This window comes from Temnothorax nylanderi, unplaced genomic scaffold (genome assembly GCF_030848795.1).
Source record: "Temnothorax nylanderi isolate EJ_2023f unplaced genomic scaffold, tnyl_v1.0 TNYL_tig0001_pilon, whole genome shotgun sequence".
In the NCBI taxonomy this organism is placed as follows: Eukaryota; Metazoa; Arthropoda; class Insecta; order Hymenoptera; family Formicidae; genus Temnothorax; species Temnothorax nylanderi.
This window is the reverse complement of record NW_027249063.1, coordinates 2,618,422-2,645,193: the sequence shown is the minus strand read 5'-3', so window position 1 is coordinate 2,645,193 and position 26,772 is coordinate 2,618,422. Positions and strand designations below refer to the sequence as shown.

The window sequence follows — 26,772 nt, the reverse complement described above, 5'->3', positions numbered from 1 at the left end:
TTAATGGTTTGCATCCCGCTTCGGTCCCAATCGCCGCCGCCTTGCATAGAGCCGGTGGTGACGTAGCTTCGCGCGAATATAGATATACGCCTTTTCGCCTCGTGGGCATGTGCATGGAACTGCGGATTATTAAGTTCCTACCGAGACATCATCCGCGTTCTGTCGGAGACCGACCGTATCGTTGGAAATAAGATTTCACTTAGCCACGCGAGCACCCGCCATCTGTTCCGATTTTTTCAATGAATCCTTCGAAACCTCGCAACACAGCAGAAAATAAATTATTCCAAGAGACAATTGTAACGTGAATCATAGTTCCCTAATTTTATTTAAATTTTTTAAGTAAAGTCCGATCGGCGTTCTCAGTTCCTCTCTCCTCTCTGTCGAGTCTCTCCCTAATTTTACTTAATTTTTACACCAAGAGTAGGCAGAATCACATCACAGAAGAAAAAGAAATGTCAAATCAAAACTTGTATACTTAAATTAACTATTCATTGTTTCGTATATATGCAACAATCTATAATCTTATAAGAATTTCAACTTTTCATCTTGGTTGAACTATATAAAATGACTTCATTCAAGCTTTCTTCAATATAATCTTATTTCAAAATTTCCACGTTGGAACTAAAGATATTTTCAAATCAAGAGTATTCTTTTTTTCTGTGTATGTATGCAGTAATAAATTTCTAACTTGAATGTATTAATTTTTTATTGGTGCTTGCAAACTTCAAAATAAAAACGGCTTCGTTATTTTACAATTACGTCGCAAGTATAATTTGCCAATCATTGACATTAAAACGCGATCGCGTTTGATCGGTAAGATCAACGGTGGAAGTATCACCTTGGTCCCACGCCCTATAGGTCTTGCAACAATGTTCGCCAGGCGACCTACCTATCGCCGGATGATCTATGACTTAAAGATCGATGCATTACGGTCTTTACATCGCACGGGAGAAAAAATGCACGTTGCTTGAAACCGGTAACGCGCATACGCCTTGGCGCTATTACCCACGTGTGCATCAGCGAATTTATCAACTTCTCATCAACGGCCATTACCTTCAAACGTTGTTCTAGATGATGCTCTAAATATCTGCTCGTACACAGATATCATAGAAAATGATTTACGAGTGTAATCCGTTGGGAAAGTTCCCTCATAATTAACAGCGGAATCTTACGTTAATAATACGTGACACTCTTGCTGTGCGGCTCTTGCGTAAGGTTAATTACTCGGTAATTAGAAAGCTTCGAGTTATCTTCCGCCGCGGCAGAAAATAAAACTGAATCTTTAATTGCCGAATATCTGTGTTAATTCACCGTTACGCTAATTTCAGTGATTTATTTTACTATCGTCAAGTACGTATTATGGATCCTTTTTCAGTCGCTCGTTCCGAGCGTAACTCATATTCGTGATTTGTGATGCATTGAAAATTTAGACGTTTAGAAATTATACGCTTCTTGGTAGGCGTTATCAATTTTTCGCATGCATTAGAAAATTTTATATAAAACATAGATAGATCACTGTAATTATACAGAAAAAAAGAAGCGTAAATCAATACTGATATACTTGTTTATACGCAAGAATATATAATCTTGAAATAAGATCATAGGTGCTTTCCGTTTTACGCATGATGCACATAATGCATCATTCATCCTTGTTTAACATTCGGTAAACAACAAGGATAAATTCTGCATTATGCGCATCATGCGTGAAACAGAATGCACCCTATATTGCGTTAAACGAACACAACTTGCCTAACTGAAGTCAGTTTACGTATAGTTAAACGAAGTTTTATATAATTCAACCAAGAAAAAGAGTTAAAATAAAAAGTTGAAATTCTTATAAGAAGATTATTATATATTTTTGCGTGTATACGAGCATATCAGTGTGGATTTGACACTTTTTTTCTGTGTAGCAAAAAAGGAACAATTAATCTTTAACGGTACCAAAAAAAAATGCCAAGGTTGCATTTCAGGGTCAAATTTTAATGTATTTTCTCCAAAAAGCTGGGTGCCTACGTTCACTAAAAAAATTATATGGACATTTGTACATGCTGTTTCGTCTTTGTGAGTCTAATAATTGAGTGTACATCACTCCTATTGACTCGCTGCAAATAAATTGTCGCAAACGTCTCGATACTCACAGGGGAGTAAACTGTTGCTATTGTGCGATATAAAGAACCTAGTCAAAATAGATCAGTGCATGAATAATAGTTGCAAGAAGACTCTGACCTAGATAAAGGAGATGGTTGCATCTTTGAATACGCAAACAAATAGACGAATGAGCGAACAATTATGAGGGTCGTTAACCTTGGGGAATATCTCTTTCCCAAAGAGTCGTCCTTGGTGACCTACTTTCTTACTTTTTCATTGCGAAGCGAATCTCAAAGGGTCGCATAGCCTTGGCCACGATAGCCTTGGTGACTTCAACAATTATCTTGTGAGAAAGGTCTCTCTCTGCCCTGGCAACAAGTGAAAATTTTTAAAGCGGACAATGAATCCTTTTTAAAGAAGAGAAAAAAAGAATATATTGTAAGTAAAAAACTCCTGGAAAGCAAAGAGTGTGAGTTTTTTGAACTGTAGCTCCTATCTTCGGCAGATGTGATTTCAGTTATTCATCCTTGAATAACTAAAATGTATGTAAATGTATGTCAATAGATCGTGCACATTGATATTTATAAACCGTAATATATTTTGGGTTGTTTACAAAATTATATCATTTCGACTTATTTCGTTTTTATATCGTGCGTTTGGGAAAGAAGTTCATTGTGTCCAACTAGCTTTAGTCCAAGTAGTTTTATTGTGCCCTCCTTAGTGTAAAACCCGATATTGTCCTTCGAGAAACTTCATAGGGATTTCCTTGAAAAGATAAGAGCTAGGCGCGCGACTGTCCCGAGAGAACGGTTTTTATACAGTGACACTTTTGACACCTCGTCGTCTTTGCTCGACCTGCTCGCATGGAGAGACGCGTGCCCGAGGGAAAAGGATTCCCGGAGATCGAACGAGGTTGCCTCACATCGGGGGATACGAGGCCGATTGCGAGCGGGTATAAGCGAGTCCCGAATTGTGGTCGACCGAGATTGTTCGCGGCGATCGATCCCGGCAGACCGATTGATCACTCGAGCTGTGTAAGGCATTCGCAGGAAATCGCAGAGATCTCTCCGTGCTCTCCCGGAAACTTAGGTGTAAAAGCCATTCGTGGTGAACGATCGTCAATTGAGATACGATTATTCGACAGATATATTCGTCCGAGCGCATTGTTGCGGTCACACGTAAGCTACTTCAGTACGTCGACGATGGCCGCGATTTATCCTCCGTCTCACATAATCTTCCCGAGAGAACGAGATTATTACGGACATCATTTCTAAATTTCAATTTGCGGTTTTTCATTTGCGCAACTACGTTAAGTGAGTTAGAAATATCTCTTTGCGAATCTGAAGGGTAACGATGGACGAGATGCTCCAATCCCGGGCTGCAGCCCGTCGTCGTGGGAGCGACGATTATTAGAATCCACGGGCTTCGGTGCTAATGTCTCCCCCCCGAACAATCTCGTGATTTTCCACAGCGCATAAAAGCGCTACGATGTTTGCTGTCTTTAATGGCACATAACGCCGTTACAACCTCCTCCATGCGCGTATTCGCCGTGTGACCATCCGCCATCTTTATCTCTTTCTTTTTTTCCCCCTTTTTTCGCTTCCCTCTCGCCGCCCCGCTCTCGACGCGATAATTAACTTCGTCTGCGATAATATTCGCGGGCACGCTCGTATTTTCCCGAGATTAGCGCGTTTGGAGACAAACGGGCGAACTGTACCCCGCGTGACAGGTGCGAAGCGAATTTCAAGCATGAAGGTTGAATCTGCAGTCGGAACTGATTCTTACAGATCCTTACATTGTCAACACAAGACAATGAGTTATTTAAGCGTTAAGGGGAATACTTTTTGCATATGACGTCCAGGCGTACAAGCGACTTCTTCGCGGAGCGCATGTGAAAGATGACGGTTTATGTCTGCCATATATTATCACGTTACACGTCCCTATATTAAACAAACTAAAAGTAAGATGTAATAAAAAGTCGTTTTTTGTATAAGTTAATTATCAATTTCCAGACAGGTCTTGATCATCAAGATCCACATTCGAATCTTTGTACTCAGGCCAACAATTTCCATTTGACACTCACGATCAGTGAACAAAAGGTCTCATTGTCAGACGCAGCCCTCTCGAGAAGAAAAGCCTCGAATTGGAATGGCACCGAAACAACGGGGGTGATCCGTCCTTTATAATCAGAACTGTCTTCCATCCCTAGGTCCGAGAAGACTCGCGGCGATTCGCGCAAGATTCCTGGAAAGTCGGCGTGCCGCGCCGATCTGATCCCCGGAGCGTTGAAATCCAATGCGGCTATCATCTATTTTACACAGGGTGTGCACCGCGATGCGCCGGGCGGCGCGATAGCACGTGTCGTGATTGTAGTTTATGGGGAGCTGATTGCGGGAGCGTGGGATGACGGCGACGCCCGGTTGGTGAACGGTGGACGGGCACCCGCCGTGCCCGGACGCCATTCATCGGTGTACTTACACGTATCCATTCCGGTGTCAGTGTTTCGTTTCGTAATCATTAAGATATGCATTATCCCCCTAATGACGAGCGGCGAGGCGCAACAGCGTGTCCGATCGGGGTGACTCTCCGCGAAGCGCGGCGAGGGCGCGCATAAATTTCGCGTAAAAGGGCTCTCCCCCTTCGTCCTCCTTCCCGATCTCTCTCTTACCCGATCTCGATGCTGATTAATGCGGATCGCGCGTCGACCGGCCCCGCAATTAATTAGCTCTCTCGTGATTCTCGCGGGAAATCCCCGACGTTGATCGACGTGGCGGTTAATGTGCGACTTCTCGACTCGGATACATTAAATCGCCTCTCACAACGTGAGATATACCTGTCGTTATCGCGTGTTGACACTGTAAATTGCAGTGGTTCGATTTCGATTGCGTAAATGAGTTGGGGATGTTTTAGACACTTCTTGCAAATTGTTCCGAATTCCAAGAACTGTGAACTATTGAAGTTCAGCTGTTTTTTACTTAATATTTTGTTGTTTCTTATTCAGGAGCATCTTTAATGACGTTTCCTTTGATAACGTCTTTCTTTTTATAAATGAGTTCAGGATGTTTAAGAACCTTGCTCATTTATTGGGCCCCTCACATTTAGTAATGAGTCGCATATTAATCGATAGATATGCGTATAATAGACTATGGAAAATGTGACATCCGTTGCTGAATAGGTCACCGGAATTCGCAAATCGTTTAAGAAGTTAATTTTTTTCATCTGACAATTCTAATGAAACAAAAATGTTATTTGCCATTGGATCGAATGAAAGAATTCCATTTAGAAAGAATTACATTTAGTTTTTAAATGTTTCAAAGAGTATGTATCTCTGAATGGCGTCGACTTAGAGGAACACCTAGGTCTATGGGATATTTTGGTCCTCTAACAATAATTTTTCATTTTAGCTAAGTCACTAGACGCAAGACGCCCAAAACCTATATAAAAATACACAAGATACTTTAGAATGACACTTCTTGTGAATTGCTTCAAATTCTAAGAACTGTGAACCATTAAAATTCTTCTGTCTTTTGTCTTAAAATTCCATTGTTTCTTGTTCAGGATCGCCTTTAAAGTTTCTGGTTTCATTCACTGCACCCATCTTGGATGACGTCAAAAGCGAAAAAATACACGAAAATTCTTGCAACGTATAATAAAATAAAAATATTTTTCAATTATATGTATAAAAATAACGAAAAATATGTATAAAATATGTATAAAAATAACGAAAATAACAAAAATTTTTTAAAATATATCGAAAATTTCCCTTTTATTTGAATGAAAATAAGCTGTTTGACAGCTGCACACTTGAAATAAAATGGGAGTTTTCGGTTTATTTTAACACTATTCTTTTAAATATAAAAACACTGCACTAAAACGAAAAATTATGCTGTACGTTGCAAGAACAATTTATCTTTTTAACGTCACGCCTTATAGTTCACAATTTTGCCAAGAGTGACACTGTGAGTGTACTGTCAACGTAGACTTGGACAATCCAGCTAGCATCATCTTTTCGTAAATAAGTTCGGCACGTTTAATTTTAGAACGACACTTCTTGCAAATTGCCCCGAATTCCGAAAAACTGTCTGCTGTGTCTCGCCGCAAAATTCCATTGTTTCTTGTTCGGGATCGTCTTTAATGACATTTTCTTTGTGATAACGTCTCATCTTTCAAACTACCTGTATTTAAGAGCCGTAAACCGCTGGAAAATTCCTGTCTTTCACCGGAAAATTCTACTGTTCCTTATTCCGAAACTGTCTTTAACACATCACGATGTTTCGTCACTGCGGTGCGCGATGTCTCGACGCGGCGCATCGTTTCGAGCGTTACTCCTGTACGAACAAACAGAATTATCGTCGTAGCCGATACGCGTCAGGGCTTGACGCGTGTATTAATGCGGTGCTGATCCTAAGGCCCCATTGTGCCAGATTGCGATGCTCGTCCGAGCGAGTCCTCGCGGCTTTTCGGTCGATGTCCGAAGTGATTACACGCGAATCAGCCGAGGTAGCTTCGCCGCGGCGGGGAGCCCGTCCGAAATGTCTAATGTCCCAGGAAGGAAGAAAGAAACGGAGATGCGTGCTCCGCATGCGGCTCTAGGACCCTGCAACGTGTTTCTCCTTTTATCTTCTTTGAAGCCGACTCGCCAACCTGCCTTTCCCATCGCCCGCTTTCCCCGTATGTCCATCCTCGACGACGACTCTCATGGACGGGGGAGTTACGACGATTGTTCTTCTTTTTCTTTTCTTTTTACGGCATTAATTACACGGGGATGTAACGATATCGTCGCGATCGCGATTATACACGCGGCGCGCCGGCATGAGAAAAATCAAGGACGCGGAAAGAGAAGCGCGTCCGTGCGGAATGCCGATTTCGCCGCCGCGCCGTTCCATTTTCCGCCTTCGTCTCGGGCGGAAGCTTCCAGCGGCGGACGCGGCGGAATCCCGCGATTCAATTAAACGCACGATTACTCGGTAAACGTAATTAATTTTAATTAACGATGCGCGCCGAATCGCGACCGCGGGATCGTGTAAAGCGGCCCTCTCAGAACCTCGCACGATCTCATTGGCGGGATCACGCGATGCGTGATGGCACACGGAGGCGGTCGGGCGGGTTCCACGACGAGAGTGTCGACGGCCGCGCGCGGCACTCGTGTGAATCAAAGGGAGATTAGATATCGTAAATTTGTGTCGGGAGCCCCTGGTTCGGCCCGTTACGAAATCGACGGTGGATTCATAAGTCGTATCGTCGCGGTGCGCTGCTCTGAAATCTGCAACTAATTGCGGCATTGAAAGGTATTGGACGATTAAGCGGCGTGCGATATTAATATGCTATTAAGTAATATAATATATTAATATTACGTTTTTTTTTTTACAATATTATTCCATCAGAAAATATAAAATTAGATCAGCGAAAAGTTATAAATATATTTACGATATGGATTAATTGTCGAATTAGAAATCAATGAAATCATTTGCAATAAAATCATACAGCATGTTAAGTATTATATAATATAAATGTTACATTTTAATAACTTGATTTGACAATCTTAACGCATGAATGAAAAAATGTAGAAATAACAACATTTCTGTCTTAAATTATAAGAAATTATTATGGATAAATTATTATGGACAAATATTAAATACTGTGGATAAATCGAGCCTACTATTGTTTATACTTATAGCATAATGAAAAGATAAGAGCTAATTAGAATTATATGTTCTTCATATATTTATCAGCTTAGGGATTACTATAAAATCAAGATTGCTGATACACTTTTCTGCGAGTCGCGAAAATATTGAGCGCGCCTGTGAAATCTGGATCTCTTTTCGAAGACGAATCGCGCGAGCCATGTCAAATCCGCAAAAGAATCCGGCGTGGATCGATCGCGGGAAGCTCGCGATCGCGCGATGTCGATATCGCCGGTCATCGGGAGGGTAAGTCGAGCGCGAACACGACACGACGACCGCGTCGTGTGGGTGGTGGAGGAAGGTCTGTTCTCCAAGGCGGAGTTGGACGTGCGACCACCTCCAACGCGGCGAGATCACCTGGCAGGTGACCAATGCAGCGGCGCCGATAAAAGCCATGAAAGAGCGCGGCTGGGACCGTCGGCTGGTCGCTCCTCAAAGGGGCCCCACGACGAAGGCGGAGCCTTCCGTCGGAGGCATTCCTCCTTTCGTGCCTGCCTTTCGTTTCTTTTGCGTGCCCTCGACGATCACGAGCGCAGGAACCGGCAGTTCGAGCCGAGACCCCGGAGCCAACAGGTCCCGTCCTGCTTTGCGTCAAAGCGAAAATTTAAAAAAAAGAAAAAGGGCGACGCGAGAGTGTCCCCCTTACCGTTTCGGCCCCTCGCGGTGGAAGCGAAGTCGAGTGTCGCCGTCGCCGTCGCTGGACGTTGCTCGTCGTCGCGAGAAAGTGAGGATTCGACTTGTGACTCTCGGATTGTGAGCAGGACACGAGATCGACGGAAGTGACGATCCTTGGTGTGGTTGGTGCTGCTGGTGACCGAGAGAGAGAGAGAGAGAAAGAGAGAGAGAAACGGGAAGAGATCCTTCCTGGAAACGGGAACAGCTAGATGGCAGTCAGCACTATCAACATGGCACCCTACTTCACTGGCTATCCCTTTCAAGGTAAGACTTTTAATAATTGTGAAGATACTTTATGCAAAACGTGAAAACTTTATAACGATTCCCTCCTCCTCCTCTATGGATATCTTAATTTCTAATTATTAATTTAAAATCTTACGTAGTCCACAATATACAATACAACTCCGAAGATTGTGTAAAAGATGCTTAAAATTACCTCTAAAAGATTGTTTAAAGAAAAGACACTTTGCAGTTTGTGCGAGAAACGGAATTCTGAATAATTTGCTGGTAAAATAATAGCGGCAGAACGCTCACGTTTCCTAATGAACCATGCGTTGGTCCACAAACATCGTACTTGCCCATTTATGTAACAATATACTATAATAGTAATATGCAAGGATAAAATAATTAATGTAATTTTTTAAATTGATTAAAGCAATCTGTCTCGAATTGCTTTAAAAATTAGTTAATGTCAAAACAATTTTTGCAATTTTGTAATCTCGCTTTTCTGTACAAAAATTAGAGACTTTGTCTTCGGCGCTTCTACAAAAATAAATATTGTATGTTAATTATAGTATAATTAGATACATTTATTTCCACGAAATATAAATCCGTTGAGAATGCGTGTCATTTTTATGTGTGAATTGAGTTTTTGACAATTTATGTTCTCATGTTTAGTACATCTAAGCTTCACAATAACACAATTTTTTTCCCCAAAATTTATTTCGATGTTTAACTTTGTAAAGGCAAAATAACATCTTACACTATTCTTAGAAACTCTTCCTCATGGAGAATATCTCGCAATTAACGTCAGCGCGAGTTTCACAACGACGCTCGACGCCCGCCGGCATTTCCGCGGTGATGCCGCAGATATTTTACAACCGAAGTTAATGGTTTTACGATGCGCTTTGACTGAATTATTCGCTGTCCGCCAGTGCGTGCGTGTGCGACTCCCGATGAACGACTCTGCCATCTTTATAACACCGTTACTGTTCCGATTCGTGCGTACAATCGGTCCGGCCGATTAATTCAAAACCCGAAAGCTTATCACCCCCGCGAAAAACTTACGGTAGTTGGTGCCGTTACGTAATCTAGATGTAAAGATTAATTTGTGTATACGTCGGTGTTTTGCAATGTAACGCGTGGCACGTTGACTATGGTGATTTAAAGGCCGGGACAGAGAGAAAGAGGAAGAGATTGTGCATAAGTAATCGCACAGAAGCTCGTACGTCGTTTTGCATTGTGTAATTTATGAGTCATGGAACAGTGCGCAACGCTGACGTATAAATTTTGAGGGGCAGTTTGAACCGAGGGGTAACGGACCAAAAGAATATGCTATTTTCATTCTTTGTGATTTATTATGTATGTAATTGAAGAGACCAACGCTTCAACTTCGTAAAGAGACAATAGAAAAATGGCATGACTCTCTTGGGTTTTATTTCAATTATTCGATAGTTTACACAATGATATTATAATCATTTATCATTCGGGGTCCTCTTTCTGCAGTGTGTAGAAATAATAAAGAATGAAAATGAAAAGAAAAGCTAATCATTTAGCTCTTTTATTATTATTGTTATAATAATAAACACAATGATATGTTATTGTTATTCTTAATAGATTTTACTTATTTTCTAGAACTAAATGGTCAGCTTCTCTTTACATTCTTATCCTTTATTCCTTCTACACAATGCAGAAAAAGGATCCCGGAATCCGGATGGTGAACGATCCGGATCGCTTTCACTCACGTGCGCCTTTAAATCTCGGTTGTTTATCCATCGTTCCGAGGAAAAGAGAGAGAAAGAGAAAAAGAGAGAGAGAGAGAAGGGGATGGTCACTTTCGAATAAAGTCTGATACACAGGTCCGCGTATAGTGGGCGTCGGATCATTGGAAAAGAGTCGACCCGGGGTGGTACCCGTATCCCGTACCCGTGGGTACCTAATGTCTGATATCGGATAGGCCTCGGGCGACGGCACGTTGATTGAAGTCCTCGCGCGACTCGGAACTCACACCGCACGCACTGAGTACATGCATCCCTTCGGTACATGCGGTTACTCCCACTCAGGTACGCGCGTGCACCTTCCGCTCTCATCTCCTCCGATTCTCCATCTGGGGGACCGATCGCCGCATTCGTATCACGGTAGATTGCGTAATCGACGCAACGGAACTTTCGTCGCTCCGCTCGGTGCCTGCGAAATTGACCCCTTGCTCTCTCTCTCTTGGAATCGTTTCGTACGCGCGCCGCTCGGCAATTATCGTTAAGCTCGTCGCGGAAACGATATGGCTTTTATTTTAAAAAATTGTATATTGATATACTCAAGAATTAATGCTATATAATAACACTTTCTCATAAATTTTCAATAGTATATATCTTTTTCTATACCTTCTTCAGTTACATAATTTGTCAACATGTACACAGAGAAAAAGGAAGTGTCAAATCAAGACTTATAATACTCATGTATACGCAACAATCTATAGTTTTATTAAGAATTTTAACTTTTTATTTTAACTTTTTTTGGTTCAACTAAATAAATGACTTCATTTAAGCAAGTTTTCTTCGTTTAACGCAATAATCTCAATCAAATAATCTCATTTCAAGATTTCCACGTTGAAACTAAACTCTTTAAATCAAGAATATTCTTTTTTTCTGTGAACATTTTTCTTTTTTGTTACTCTTTATGTATAAAGGATTAAATATAAATATATACAGTATGACCCATTTTAAATGCTGCCTACCTCAAATATCTCTTGAACAATACATTTTAAAGAAAAATGTTTCAGATAAAAGTTGAAGGGTTCAAAGGGGGCCAATAGACGATCTTAGATTTTGGGTCCGGGGCTCGCGCGTTGAGTCCTAATGTATTTTTTTATATTATATATTAATACATAATATAATATATTGAGAGATTATATGAATCTCTCTCAATTGTTTCCCAAAGATTGTCGAGTCACACGGTAATCAGAAACGCCAGATGAAACGATGCGCGATTGAAGTGGCCTCGAGAGGGGCTCTGTTGTCGTAATTGGATGATGATCAGTTACAGCTAAAAGCCTCGAATAACAAATTTAGCGATCGTATCCCGTAATTCCTGCGGGCCGTGAGACGCTCCACGTACTTCATCACGCGAAAATTGGAGCGATCGCATACCTCGATGCCGATCCTTAATGAGATTCAATTAATACCCAGATAACACGTTGTTATTACCGCTTAAGAGCGAGAAGGGGGCTGCCGCGACAAGGGGCACGAGGGATCATTATCATAAAGAAAAGTTTCGTAGAGAGCGTAATTGCACGGCTCGCGGCTCGTGAACCGCGGTAGTGTCGCGGCCGCAAAGTACAGTGTGCGTCGGAGCTCTTCGCACGTAATAATTTATCGAGGCCGATCTGGGGGGGGGGGGAGGAAAAAAGGGTTTAATTGACGTCTCGCGACACGCGGGGTAATGAACGGCCGGCCGACGTACGTCGCAATTATTTCGGAATTCTCTAAGCACCTCCGTGTCTAAGAGCACCCTCGGCCCCTACCGAGGCCGCCGTGTTGCCTCGCAGGTAAAAATTAACGATGCGCGACGCTTCGTCGGGCGAATTCAAATCAGACACGGGCCCACCCCGTTATCTCGTCACGTCCGCACGCGGATCATGGACATTAAGTCTTGATCGCTGAACAATCAATCACCCGTTATCAATAATTCATGCTGGAAATTATTTCTTTCGACCGTTTTACCGGGCGCGGTCGCGCCCGACACCCTCGTACAGGGTGGTCCACCGCGGCACGAACCGGTGGACGAATCTCGCGAAAATGACTCCGCCGCGCGATCGCGGCCATAATAAATTACGCGAGGACATAAATCATTCGCATCAGCTGTTTGGATTAAATCGTCCTCTCGGGACAATCGTTTTGTTACAGCCAAACTCAATGCCGCGGCATTTAAAAAAGGGAAATAGTCCGGAGGGAGACGAGATTTCTTCTCGTTGTTCAAGCGTCTAGCTTTTTTGCTTTTTTACTTTTCATCATCGGGACGCTGTTTCGCCGTATTTCAGAATCAAGACAAAGGTCCATAGATTCCACGGACGTACAAATCACCTCGATTTCCGATCGAAAAGAATAGGTAACTCGGGCTTTTGCAATCGATACCGGGACTAATCGTGCGAGACGCAGTGGGAAACTCCCGCGAACGCACGTTCCGCAAGAACGCGTCGAACAATATTCATCGGTGGATAGGGAACAAAAACGCGAGTAAAGGGCCCGCTCGCACGGACGGTAATATTTAACTTTCGATTCCGTGACTCGAGTTATGATCTCCGCTGTTTGTAAGAGCGAGCCTCGCGCGAGAATGCAACGTTCGCGGCGCGGCGCGGCGCGGTGCGGCGAACATATGCATGCGTATGTCTTGCACGTGCGACGAATAGTAGCCTGGCATTCCTGGCATTTGCCTCGTGCCTCCACACGGATTTTCTTAACCGTTTTTGTAATCTCAGACGGAGATCTCAATGGGAAAATTTGCTATTAGATTTATCTTCAATTCTCTTTCTCGTGTATTTCCCTTTCATTGATATTAGCGCTTACAAAAGCTATTAAAATAAAATGCTTTAAATTTCTTTTTTTTTCTGAAGTTATTGTGGCCTACTGAGACCCCTGTACCTTCTTCCATTTCCATTAATCGCGGTAATTTCTGTACTTTAACATTTTCTTTAATTTTCCCCGGCTAATTATTAAATTTACTTAATATTTCGCTACTCGTCGATTTCTCTCGATCTTTAGTTAGTTCGTCCATTTTTTCAGAAATTTACCACGAATATCCGCGATCCTTACGCGCTTCGCACCGAAAGCTCGTCCTCGTCGTCGTCGTCGGCGGCGGCGGCGGCGGCGGTCGGCGCCTTTTGATCTTGCCTGTAATCCCGTCGGGCCCCGCGGCCTGACTGACGTCATACACCGGAGAGGTGTCCGGCGGGACCGTAACCCGGCCTATACACACTGGCACGGCCGGTGTGTGTGTGTTTGTGTGTGTGGGAGTGTGTGCGTTGCACGCACTCGCGGATATGTCCTTACCGAGCGCGAGAGGGTCTCAGGGGCAGGGGGGCAGGGGCAGCAGGAGGCGCGGGGCGGCGGAGGGGAACGGAGGGGGATGTAAATCTCCGGGGTCCGTGATGAACGACGAAACGGGACTACTTTTGTGCCGGAGAGCTCGACGCGCCCGGGAAGGGGGTCGTCTTTTGAATTACGCCGTGGTAATTAGCGGACTCCTTAGGCCCCGCGCTTCTCGCAGCAGGTAGCCAGCGGAGAATATATCACGAACTGGCGCTGCGCTAGCGCGCGTCGGTCCCCAATGCGATCGCGAAAATGTTTGGATTGCCGAGGACTCGCAATCCGCCTCTCGAGCGAATCCCGCTCGTTTTGCCATTAAAACCTGCCGCGATAAACGTAACTTTTTCTTGTTGCTCTTGGATAATTTTCAGTCATCAAACGTCCTATAAAAGGTAACAGAAGAGGTAGTATAAAGTACACGAGCACTCTAAATATATTTCAAGTATTACTTCCAGAAGAGATGCCTTTTAAAGAAATGCCTAAAAAAATGATCGAGTAGAAGAAATATATAAATTAACAGTGCAAAACACATTAAAATTGATCGCAATATGCGCCATTCGATTTATCACCAGGCTGTAAACATCACTGCTGTGAGGAACTTCACGATCGGTCAAATCTCCGATCCGGAGCATCGCACGCAGCATTCGCGAGACGCGCATGAGCGTGCGTCTTCTCTTATGCAAAGCTTCCTTTATGTAAATATAGGTACAAACACGCAGGATACGTCTGTGCCCCCGGTTGTCCGTCGAGAGGACTCTCCCATTGTCCCCGCGCGCGAAAGAGAGAGCGCTTTTAAGGGCTTCCCGGGCTTTTAAACGCCGCTTCGTCTCCGGCGCGGCGTCTCCCTCTGTCCCCTTGTCCGTGGCTTTTACTACTCCGTGCAAAACCAGAGCCGTAACTCGTGACGCGGTCCTCTTTCGTGGTTTTCTGAAGCACGCGAGGCGTCCACCTTCGCGGCGCGTCGTAAGAGCCACCGCATCCGCGCGCATCTCATTCCGCTTCTTTGCCCCCCTTCGCTGGCCAGGGGGCCGCTCTGCCCGCCGTTTGTTTGACTTCGTGATTATAATTAAGTTAATTAAGGGGGGTGTTGTGGAAGGGAGGAGGGAGGGGTGGGCTAATTACCGGTAATTAGCGGTGTTTGAGCGGAACCTCGCGTGTCGCCGCGCTTTGTCCGCTAAGCGGCCCTCTTTTGCGCGAGTTGACCCTCCCGTTCTTCTTCTTCTTCTTCCCCGCCACTTTTGTACGCGACTCCGCTTATTCTCATTTAGAAAAATGGCTACGCAAATGGCATCACTGTGCTGCATTGTACCATACGGCGCCGAGAAAACTTGTTATTTTTCCTCGGCTTCGTTACCATCCAACGCACGATAGGTTTTCTTCTCGTTTCACGCGGTTACAATGTATTTACAATGCACTATATTACATATACGTGTACATAGTTTCGAACGTCGATAATTGCTTTGTAGAAACGATTCATAGAAACCGTATTTCTGTATTTCTCGCGCCGGTAAATTACGTCTTTTAAAGTGACGACTCCGATCTACGCCGTCTCGCGTCTTTGATGTCTTCGACACTGAAATCCGCGTGACGATCTTTTACCTATTCCATTATTATTAAATAATCATGTATGACCCGTCGCTGTCGTATTGTGGAAATAGATGTGTACCAGACACCTTCGCGCGCAACACGTGACGAGCCATTATGGTAAACAGGTCTGCGTTTATTACATTTGCAGGACAGGGTCGCGTGAACCAACTGGGCGGTGTGTTCATCAACGGCCGTCCATTACCGAACCATATCCGTTTGAAGATCGTCGAGATGGCAGCGGCCGGCGTCAGGCCGTGCGTCATATCGAGGCAGCTAAGGGTCTCGCACGGCTGCGTCTCGAAGATCCTGAATCGATATCAGGAAACAGGATCGATCAGGCCCGGCGTAATCGGCGGTAGCAAGCCGCGGGTTGCCACGCCGGAAGTCGAGGCGAGGATCGAGGATCTCAGGCGGCAGAACCCTGGAATCTTCAGCTGGGAGATACGCGAGAAATTGATAAAGGTCCGTTGATATCGCCCGTACCATTACGCTTGTATTTTTCTTTGAAACGAGAGAGGGAAGTATTTTAAGACGGAGTGTTATGGGTCGCTTGTCTTTTTTGGTAAATTAACGCCAAATTCATAAAGTAAACGATGCAGATTTTAATGCATCTAAAGAATTTTAAGTTTTGTATTTTGAGTGTTTCTTTTGGATTTGCGAGTTTTTTATTTAAATGGTTAAATGTCAAATGTTACAGGTTTAATTTTGAATTTTGTTTTCAAATTCTGATTTTGTATTCCGCTTCTTTTTATGTTTCGAATCCTTAATCTCGATTTAAGCTTCGAGTGATTATGTATACTAAAACAATATAAGACGGATGTGTTAAAACAAGCGTGTGTAAAATACGATATTGCATTGTACGGAAATCTATCTGTTATTATATTAGCTGAATCGTTCGAGAATGGGTAACGTCATATTTAATTCACAAAAGAAATCGGATGAAAGAAAAATTATGCTAACTGGTCCAACGCGGTTCTGCCAGCAGGATGGAGTCTGTGACAAAGCCTCGGCACCTTCCGTGTCAAGTATCACCAGACTTCTTCGCGGACCAGCCAACCAGACGCGTCCCGGCGATGATCTGCGCAGAAATCACTCTATCGATGGCATTCTTGGTGAGTATTATGAGCAACACCTTATGATTATCGCGATCCGATCTACCGAGATCGGATAGTATCAAGATTTTCTGCACGACGAGTGGATCGCCGTCGAAAAAGAGTCTATGTCTGCAATACGTATATCGTCGTTTTAACACTGCATAAACCACCGGGCGGACGCAAATGAAGCGCCCGGGGTTAATCGAACGATAAGCGTAATTACAGCGTAGTCGTACTAAGTTAATTGAGGCAAGGTGGCCGCGCGACGATCGACTGTTTGTAGCTGGCATGCTCGAGGTGCCCGATCCGAAATACGACTCGCCATTTTTTTCCATACACGTAACGCGATCGGGAAGTCGTTAGCGTAAAGTCTCTAAAATTGAAAGTTTTTAACGCCTTTATAACTATGAGCTCATACATGAGAGTAATAAGAAGTTTAATTACCGATCGCACCGAAGGATGTTATTATACGCGGATGCTTTTCGCGCGACGTTATCGTTTGTATTTCGTTTATTTCACATTCGTTGGACGAGTCTCGAGACGCGTACGAGCGTCTCTGTATATACGCAAGTTCTCCTTATTGAAGTATCCAGCAGTTTCGTGGGCACGCTGAGAATTGGTAGGAATATAGGTCTGGTCGGCGAACGTAAAGGGGAATTCCTTTCTTTTTTATTTATTACCGGCGGTAAGGGGCGCGAAGAAATATTAGGCGTCCCGTGGCGCGTAGATGTGTCGAGTTTATTACCTTCGTCGGGAAGATTTAGTTTTGATTAGACGTATGCCCGAGATTGCAACTTCGCGCGAGGATTCACGGATTGTGCTGCCAGACCTGTTGCTTCTTCCTGTCGCATCGACCAATCTTTTTACGCTGCTGATATGAAAGCGACTTTCATCTTCTTGACGTTATTCCTATCATCCGTTAGAAATGTGTTTTCGTGGCAAATAAATATTACAACACGATTTAATGAGATATAAATGAGAACTAAAATAGAGAATTGGAAAAATGAATAGAGCAATGAAAGAATGGTTACGTCTTCGTTACGAGAAGGTCTGTATTCTAAATAAAGCGATTGATTTATTTTACGATATATTTTACGTGCAATGAAGAATCGTTCATAATAAGTCGCGATGTCGAGATAAAACTGCCCGAAGGTAGCGATTCAATTACGAATACTTCGATAAAAGTCCCGAGGAAGACGCATAGGATCTTTATTGGGTTCGCCGCGTTTGCAGGCCGGGTAAATTATGTATTATGATTCGAACAAAGGGGAGGAACAAGAAGAAAGTCAGGCGCTGTTCCCGCCGCTAATGCACCGCCGCGCGAAAGGAGAGGAGACGGTGGACGAAGAAGAGGAAGAAGAAGCGGGGGAAGACGCGATTCTTTTTGAATGCGCGTCTCGGACGTAGAGAACCTTCGTTCTTCTTATTCGATCGCAGCGTGATGGTTTAGCACTGAAGTCGGCAATGTATTGGATCGGCTTACGACGCGGATAGCGTGGATCGGGGAACGCGAGGAGGAAGAGCGAGATAACTTGAGCGATTGATGCACTAATGCGATAATAACACATCATCATAGTCGAGTAACAGAATACGGATAGGGATATATTTTCCTAGATATTTCTCTCTCTCTCTCTCTACAAGAATACTTGCCGAGTGTTTAATAGCGCACAAATTTAATTTTCTATTAATATATTCTTCTGTCTTATATTAATTACTTTTTTTCTTCGAGAAGTTAAATGAATGATGGTTAAATATAAAGCGACATTAAATAGCGACAAAATGAGAAATAGCAAATCTAGTAGGATCGGATGCACGATGCAATCAACACGAGGGAACTTAAAAGGTCTCACAAATACACACTTCAATCATTTCGCTCCGCGTCCATTCATCTTCCGCGCACCTTTCTCCCCTCGCCGGCATGTCAGTCCCAGAATGCAAGATCACCCGGCGGTTCCGGTAGCCAGGAACACGCGCGATAAATAACCCCGCGGTCTGTCTCTCCGTAAAAGAAATCGGGAGGAACGATCGCGGAGGGACAAGAGAGAGAGAGAGAGAGAGAGAGAGAGAGAGGGGCAGATCGGGGCGTAGCGCGTGCAGAGAAGGAGGAAGTCAGGTGGAGCAGAGTCGGAGGTACGTGAAAGAGAAGAAATCGGGTGGAACGACTAAGAGGAGCGAGCAGTCGAACCTGAGGAACGAGACGACGAGGACGGAGTGGCCCCGGCGTGGATTCCACGACGGTGTGCAAGGAGGACGGCGGTGCCCCTCGCGCGCGCATATATATACCTACGCGGGCACCAACCGCGGCGTGTGGTCTTCCTCGGCTTCGTACCCGGCCGCCTGCCTCTAATCTTACAAACCGCCAACAACACACCCCGTGCCCGCTTGTTCGCGGAACGCAACGGCACCCTCTATTGATTTAGATGCTCTCTTACTGCGGGGCAGACTCGTGATTGAGACCTCCGTCGTTTGCCGCGCCCGGGACGGCGATCGCCTCGCCTCGCCACGCCGCGCCGCGCCGGTCATCTCTCCGATAGTAATTGTTTAGCATCTCGATCTTCCTCGCTGATGTTTACGTCGACGCTTCTCGGCGAACGGCAATCGCGCAAAACGTCGCGCTTGCCATACCGCGCTTGATTAAAAGCTACAGAAAGTTTTACAAGTGGTAAATAATCCCGTTATAAGCACCACGACCTTACGCAAAATTATTTCTTCGTTATATATAGCATTGATAAAAATTTTCTTTTATTAAACAGTACTATCTATTTTTATCTTTATGTCACTAAAATGTATAAATGGTAATTTATTCATATACACATTGCGTGATTTTAATGTAAAACAAGATTTTTACTTGAGACAAATTTAGTAACGTATGCTAGTAATTATTTTCTGGCAGCTTCAGGTGATTGCAATCTATTTTTGATGTATGTGTTCGGTCCCAGATTCATGGAATATCAGCGGGCGCTGATAGCTCGTGAAAAGCGTTAGGATCCCGAAAAATCGCCAGGGCATGCTCCTGAAAGTCTCGCGACGATTTACGAGCGAGCGGCAGTCTTTAATCTGCCAGGAACCGCCATGCACTTCGTGGTTTTCGAATTCTGCCTGATGTTCGCGCAGGTGCTATTGATTTAGACGTTTATTCCCGTCGGTCGATCGACTTAATCCGCGAATAAGTTTGTAAATTACGGAGTACAGCTGTAAAAAGAGACGCAGGACTCCCGACGCTACCTCGATACGCCCAGAAATTGCACGCTAATCAATAACACATCCATTGCAATTTATAAGAAAATGTGTTCTTATGGAAGGAAACTATTGGTTGTTCAGTAGAAATAAAATAATTGATAAACTTTATTAAAATTTTTGAAATAAAAAAAAACATGTTAAAATTATTTATATTAAGTCTCATCGGTCTGAGTTATCGATGTAGTTGTTGAGGTGAGCGTAACAGGGACAAACCGTGGAGAACAAATTAGGTCCGAAGGGGTTACAAATCAAACTCGAAATTCCATAAATAGTGTCTCGTGGGGCCAGACAACGGTTCCCTTTCGGAACGGGCTTTCGTTTAGCTCGGGTGGGACGGGACATGTCAAAGAACTTAATTTCTTCGCGGCGGACCCTAATTTCTCCGGTGTTTTAGTTTAGTATAGGTTCGGCTGGGCACGGCTGTAATCAGAAGGGTCTTAATGGTGGGTTGCTGAGACCGGCGTGTGAACTGTGGGCGTGAACGACTCGCTTCCTATCTTCGGTATCTGACGTGCAGCACGTGCTGGACCGAGAGATGCTCTCGCCGCTATTAAGGAACGCACGCTCGCGTCTCTCCTCTCGGCAACTATCGACGATGTTTTAATGCCCGGGTGTGGAGTATTCGCGTATTTCCTTTAATGTGTCATATTTTTACAATCGACGGGATAGTAAAATGACTTTATCTGTCCTGAGGCGAGCCCGCTAATAATAATACGCAAGCTTCTGAAATGAATGTTTAATGACGAAATTGAGTATTTAAACGGACGTGATCTTTGATTATCTTCAGGTGGAAGTAGCGGCGATGATTCCGACACGGAAAGCGAACCTGGCATTGCGCTGAAGAGGAAACAACGCAGAAGCAGGACCACCTTTACTGGCGAACAACTGGAGCAGCTGGAAGCGGCTTTTCATCGGACGCAGTATCCTGATGTGTACACCAGAGAGGAACTCGCACAAAAGTAAGTTTTTTCTTTAGGAATACCTTCTGTTTCATACAAAAATCACGTGTTAAAAAAATTAATTCAAATGTGGCTGAAGTTACACATCGCAGGAAATTGCGAAATTATAATGCTGTAGACTTTGTGATAGCGTAAACGATAAATTTGCGTTATTTACATTTTTACTGATATTCGTGGGTGTCCTTTCTTCGCAGAACGAAGTTAACGGAAGCGCGAGTACAGGTCTGGTTCAGCAACAGGCGCGCCAGGCTTCGCAAACAGCTCAACAGCCAACAACTGAACGCCTTCAACATGAGTCTACCCTTCCAGGCCCAACACTACGGCAACGGTGCTGAGAGCTATCAAGGCTACGGACAGGCGAGTGTTGCTGCTGCCGCAGCAACCACCGCCAGCTATTCTCAGCATTACAACTACGGGGAGAACTATTACGCACAGCAGCAATGGCCGCGGGCGACTCCGGACAATTACGGGTAAGTTTTAGCGACTAATAATGCATTATTTGTCAAATATCAATTTTCCGATCGGACAGAAAGGAGAGAGAGTCGCGTTAACGGCGTAACATAGATCACGAAAATAGCTGATTTATTATAATCGGTCCCTCGTATCAATCTTTCGTGCGTTATGCACGAATCTCGTCGGAATTTTTCATTATTATTAGATATCCTTTCAGATTCTTTGAATCGTTTTCTTAATGCAAAAATCTAATCATTCCTTGTAATTTTATCCTTCAAATATTAACGATTTATTTACGCAAAAAAATTTTTAATAAAGTTTAATTATAGTATTATTTTATCCTTATTGTTAGCTCATAAAATTCGATAAGGATGGGCTAGGATAAGGAGGGACTATTTGAGTCAATTAATGAAAAAATCAGATAAAAAAATTTTCCAGCCAGAGACGAGTCTTTCAATTTTCAAGGTCGAGAAGGGCTTTTTTTAGTCATGGGACTTTTTGGCTTTTTATGTTGAAAATGTTGTATCTGATTTGTTTCTTTAACTGACTTAAACAGCCTCTCCTTACCCTATTCGTTTTCCGAGCGATCCGAAGTCACGTGGATGCGTAATCGAATGCGTTATCTCTCGTTCGTGAACACCCCCGCAACGATTATCCGCGATCGATCGTCGCTACCTCGCGGCGCTGCCGCGATCGGTTAAAGCTGGATCACGGGCGCAGGTACATACACCCCGCGCCGAAGGATCAAGACCCAGGGTTGGATTATTAGCCGGTAGCGTTTCATTACGGAGGCCCAAGAAGCAACATAATTGAGGACCACACAGAAAACGTGTCGGCAGGGCCCCGTTGGCCTCTCTTTCTCTCGCTTCCTCGTTCCCCCGTGTGCTCTCCGTCGCCCCCCCTCTCGCTTTCCTCTTTCTCTCCCTTTCTATCTCTCGGCCTCAAGTGAATCGGCTCGTCCGCTCGGCGTGTAACAACACACTGTAGCAACCCGGCCACCGGAGCAACCTGTTATTACGCCACAATGGCTGAATTAATTGTTCGAAACACCCCGGCTTCGCCGTCTTTATCTCCGCGCGTTGCCGCGCGCGCATCTTTCTCGCGGCGATGTTCCGAGCTTACTGTCTCGCTTGGGCCCCTTCGGGGCCCTTGTACAACAACGGACTGGCTCACCGTGCCGAGCCATCACGTGGCGCGCCGAGCGAAGCTTCTCGCCGGTTTTAAACATCCGGGATAATACTCGTGGACCCCCGGTGGAGCGTCAGCCTACCTCGTGGGGGGTCGCTTCTTCGTGGTCGTCGGCTCTCTCGAGTTCGAGCGAACGATTTCGTTGCTGTCGATGGTTGTCCCCGTTTTTTGCAGTTTCACGTTTAGACCAAGCGCAGAAACTACGGATTGTCATGGAACGGCAATGAGTCACGTTAACAATGCATTCCATCTGGGAAGAAAATGTCAATGTGGTTTTTCGACTAATGTAAAAACTCTCAAGACGTTAGAAAATCACGAGTCCTGTTAATGATGTCTTTCTTAGCAGTAGAAAATAAATTTTGAAACTCGAAAGTATTCCATGTTCAAATAGTACAGAAGCTATTGTATATTAGCAGGAGATGTAGAAAAGTAATAATGAGTCACTTTAATTCTAATCAAAAAGTCCAGACAAGTTTTAACATCGAGAAATCAAAGGCATTTTATGCAGCAAAATTAACGTTTTTCTGAATTTTCCTAATGGTACGGGAAGAAACTCGAAGTCAGCTTGTCCTTGCCGGGAGAATATTTAATGTAAGTTCCATATTTTATTTGACGGCCGATTTTAATTCCGGAGAATCGCGAGCTGTAAATTTCGGTCGTCACTAAATTCTTAAGAATTCGTTAACGCGACCATAGAAAGAAATTTGATTTGTGAGCGGATAGGGAGACATTCTTCTGCATGAAAATAGATTCGTAGGGCGGAGTATGGTCGATAAATCGCGCGGCTTCCGCCAAGAAACGTCGCGCTACCTTCTAAATAAGAAAAAAAGGGGAAAAGAAATAAAGTTATAGTGCGAACTAGGCCCAACACCGACGGGATTTAGGGTGCTTAAGCGTCATGGCGAAACGCTCAAAGGGCCGACTTCGTTTTACAATTGTACGCTTTAATCGTCTGAAAATATCGATACGCGTTTCAAGTTTATTTTAATTAAGAATTGATTTCTTATGGCTCTGGACTTTGTCTAATTTCATTTCTTACACATCAATCGTTTCTTTTTAATATGTCACCAACGTGTCAATGTAAATGTACGTAATTTTACCTTTTAATATCATTTATAGATACTATCAGGAGTTTGAATCTGTTCCTCCAAAAGTCTAAATATACTAAAGGATATGACTGGTTTTCCTTCTTCCGTCCATATTTACACATATGCTGAAAAATAATTATATTTATTTTTTAAGTTCTAAGTTTAAAGAATAACAATATCGTAATAAGAGTAAGAGCTTTACTCAAGGGACAACGATCTGAGATCCTTAATCACAGTAGTGTATGCTCAAAGGGCCGCGACGGTGTTTGAAAATCGGCCGCTGCCGCCCTCGACACGCCCTAACCGATTCGCAGAGCGTGTATGAGTGCGGTATCGCCTTGCAAATGGCAGTAACCACTTTGGAGAGAACCACACGCCGGAATTTCATTTTCGTATTACCGTGTGTGGACACCTTTCACCATTGTGCGACTCGTTCCATCGTATCGCGGTGTATAACTCCCCACGTGTCCGTATACACATATATGCACAATAGTTAATTTATATTCAAGATGTCGAATGGAGATATAATTGTGAATATTGGCGAGTACCTAATGTATTTTTTTTAACTGCCGATTGATATATGCGACTCGTGAGAGAATATTCCTTTTATTATCAATATTTAATAAGCTTGTCGATTGTTATATCATATTCATAATTTCACAATTTTAATAAAAGAATCTTCCCAGGCCTTTCTAAAATTAAGATTGCAAGTTGAATACTCTTGCATTGTTAATAGAAACGCATATGTAGCAATTAATAAAAGCCTAATATATTCTCTCATTATTTACGTAATTTGTGTTTAGAGAAAGATTTAGATTCAGATATCATATTAATACAAGATAGAAAAATGTAGAAGTTTTATAATATATTATATAATATATTTTGCATTATTTACTAAAAATGAATCTCGAACCATACAAGATATGTTTGACACAGCTCTACAAGAATCAACACTGGCCGAAATAAATTATATTTTGTCATTTTCACGTCATTTATTTCCTTATTATAAGCTGACATTCGATCTCGCCTGTTGCAGATTGTTCAACCCCTCCCATTACGGCAGCAGCAACCTTGCCTCCAATCTCAATCTGGGCAGTCTGGGGGGCAGCGTCAGCCCGACCGGGTCCAACATGAGCGCCTGCATGGTGCAAGGTGGTGCATCCTCTTCCGGGGTGCCAGTCTCGACGGGGATGGCGCCCCACGTGACTCCGCACAGCCCCAGCGAGGCGAAGAGCGGATATCCGTACTTGGGCGGCATCGATTCTCAGGTTTGCGGAAGAGTTCACTGAATTTAACCACGAGAAAACGATCGCACATCAATTGCACGCAATTACAGGGGTTTAAAAAAAATCGTTACTGTTATTTATTTTGTTTTTTTTTTTAGACTGGATTTGAATTGGTAAAAATATTTGCGCGCGTCTTGTAAAGATTTCTGGTCGAAGTGTACTCTATATAAGAATACACTTCTCTTAGCTTTTATTGTTAAATAATTACTTGTGTTATATTGTACGTTGTTACTTTTATCAGAAACTAAGAAGATATTCTTTCGGCGACGACTTTATCGCAATATCGTTTCTGGAATGGCTTCCGATTAAAGTAGATGTAAAATGTGTTATATAGTCTTTGAAATTTGGAGAGATTTTCTTTTTATTTATGTAATATCAGTAATTTATGGCATAAGACGCAAAACGATTGTAAATATATCTTAACCGCTTTATAGATAATACGCGGATACGCGTAAGCCTTTCCACGGCGAAGCTACTGCATATTTATGATAGAGTTAAACTCACGTTTAAGTCGTACGCGTAGACGTAGGTAGACCGACTTCCGAGAAGTGTCGTAATTACGAAGATTTATTCGTTAGAGTGATTAGCACTTGGCAGTTGTACAACAATGATGCCTCGGGTACTTTACCGCCTTAGAATTGCCTTATTATAGTAATAATATAATGCAAATGTCTCTATATATATATTCACGTATGACTCGCGTATATTTTATGGATAAAGCTGTACATATTTATGATCGTATTAAATGGTAAGAAAGTTACTGATAAAAATATTCTTATCACAATCGACGTTGTAACATACCTTATTCCCACAAGTTATCCAATTGGCCAGTTCAATTATTGTATATACATCGCACATAACGTGTCGACACGACAGTTATACCCGATTTGTATAATGCAACGTTACATAAATAAATGGACTATGCGAAAAATTCGTCGTGTCCTTCCACTATACTGCTAATTTCTCTCATCAATAATTCATTCGCTCGCAAGGTAAGTGCACATTTAACTTCCATTAATATCGAATAAAATTGAAAGTTTGTAGGCGTGTAACTGTGGTAACAGATTTGTTGACTGAAACTTATCACACATATCTTAGAAAACGATGTTATCTCCTTCCCTTTACATGCGTACCCCGCGAGAGACCCGGGCAATATTTAAAGAGACGGCCGGCCTAAAAAGCGGTGCGTGAATAATTCGCGATCGGTCCCGAATCGTCAGGCTTGTCTCCCGGTTTTCAGCCGCCCCCGCGAACCCGTCGTTGATCACAAGCCCGTCGTCGCAGGAAACAGACCGACGGGGGGTTCGGCGGGCCCCGAAGAGCCGACAATCGGGCGCAACAGTGACAACGAGCAATCAGCCTGCCGTATATCTACGGATCCTGTCGCCACGCATTTGTGCCCCATTGTGTCGACGAAGTAGGTGGTCGTTCTTTCTCTCTTTCTTTCTCTTCCGTATACTGCCTGGTCTCCAAGCTGCTGCGGCACAAAAGTACCACTGCACGACTCGCCCTTACCGACTTTTAACTTTAACCCTTCGTATCTCACTGAGCGACCATGTTTACGGATATGTCATACATGTGCTATTACGATTTCCAGTACGACTGGCTTGTTCGGAGAAACATTTATATTATGAATTCGCGCTACTTTATACTTATATTTATTGTTCTAACAACAGTAATATCGTCAGACTATTTTTGGTAAATTTGAGTACATTAAAATCGCTCTTTAAACATACTATATCAAAAGGCGAGAGAAAATAAAAGAAAAAAAAGCTGTATTCGATATAAATTTGTCTTAATAGCATCTTGTTTAAAATGAACTCTTACGTACGTGAATAATCTTTTAAATATGGATGGAGGACATATTGTTACATATTTTAAGAAGTATAATTGTTTTAAGTATTGCCCTAAATTATTATTCAATAAATCACGTTTTTTGGAATCCACTAAATATGAATTAATAATTATTTTCTCTTACGTTTTTATTCGTTATTTTGACTGTCACCGAAATTTATGTAAAATTTATTTTGCATAGATCAACGAACGGCAAAAGAAGTATCAAAATTAGTTGTCTAAAAATCCGAGCCGATGTCACACGATGTTTCTTCTGGACCTCACGTATCGTTTGCC

At 43.3% G+C, this 26,772-nt stretch overlaps 1 protein-coding gene and 1 long non-coding RNA gene across 2 annotated transcripts in view; one reads left to right on the top strand and one right to left on the bottom strand.

The window, feature by feature from the left end:
• The first annotated feature begins 8,627 nt into the window (after positions 1-8,627).
• Positions 8,628-25,797, top strand: LOC139776754 (protein gooseberry). Its single transcript, XM_071713686.1, has 6 exons — positions 8,628-8,711; positions 15,483-15,796; positions 16,317-16,446; positions 20,456-20,627; positions 20,822-21,097; positions 24,393-25,797. The coding sequence occupies exons 1-6, from the start codon at positions 8,657-8,659 to the stop codon at positions 24,643-24,645; spliced, it is 1,200 nt and encodes a 399-aa protein (XP_071569787.1). The 5' UTR covers positions 8,628-8,656; the 3' UTR covers positions 24,646-25,797.
• The window catches only part of LOC139776812 (uncharacterized), a 42,554-nt gene continuing 40,342 nt past the window's right edge, over positions 24,561-26,772 (bottom strand). Inside the window, exon 5 of the long non-coding RNA XR_011719202.1 lies at positions 24,561-24,641. This is a non-coding gene — a long non-coding RNA (uncharacterized lncRNA). The remainder of the gene's footprint in view (positions 24,642-26,772) is intronic.

What these genes read in the sequence shown, in the direction of transcription:
- LOC139776754 (XM_071713686.1), top strand. Translation starts at nt 8,657, where the DNA reads ATGGCAGTCAGCACTATCAACATGGCACCCTACTTCACTGGCTATCCC. An exon ending in CACTGGCTATCCCTTTCAAG is followed by an intron (nt 8,712 to 15,482) that starts GTAAGACTTTTA and finishes TTACATTTGCAG; the next exon opens with GACAGGGTCGCGTGAACCAA. An exon ending in GCGACTCCGGACAATTACGG is followed by an intron (nt 21,098 to 24,392) that starts GTAAGTTTTAGC and finishes CGCCTGTTGCAG; the next exon opens with ATTGTTCAACCCCTCCCATT.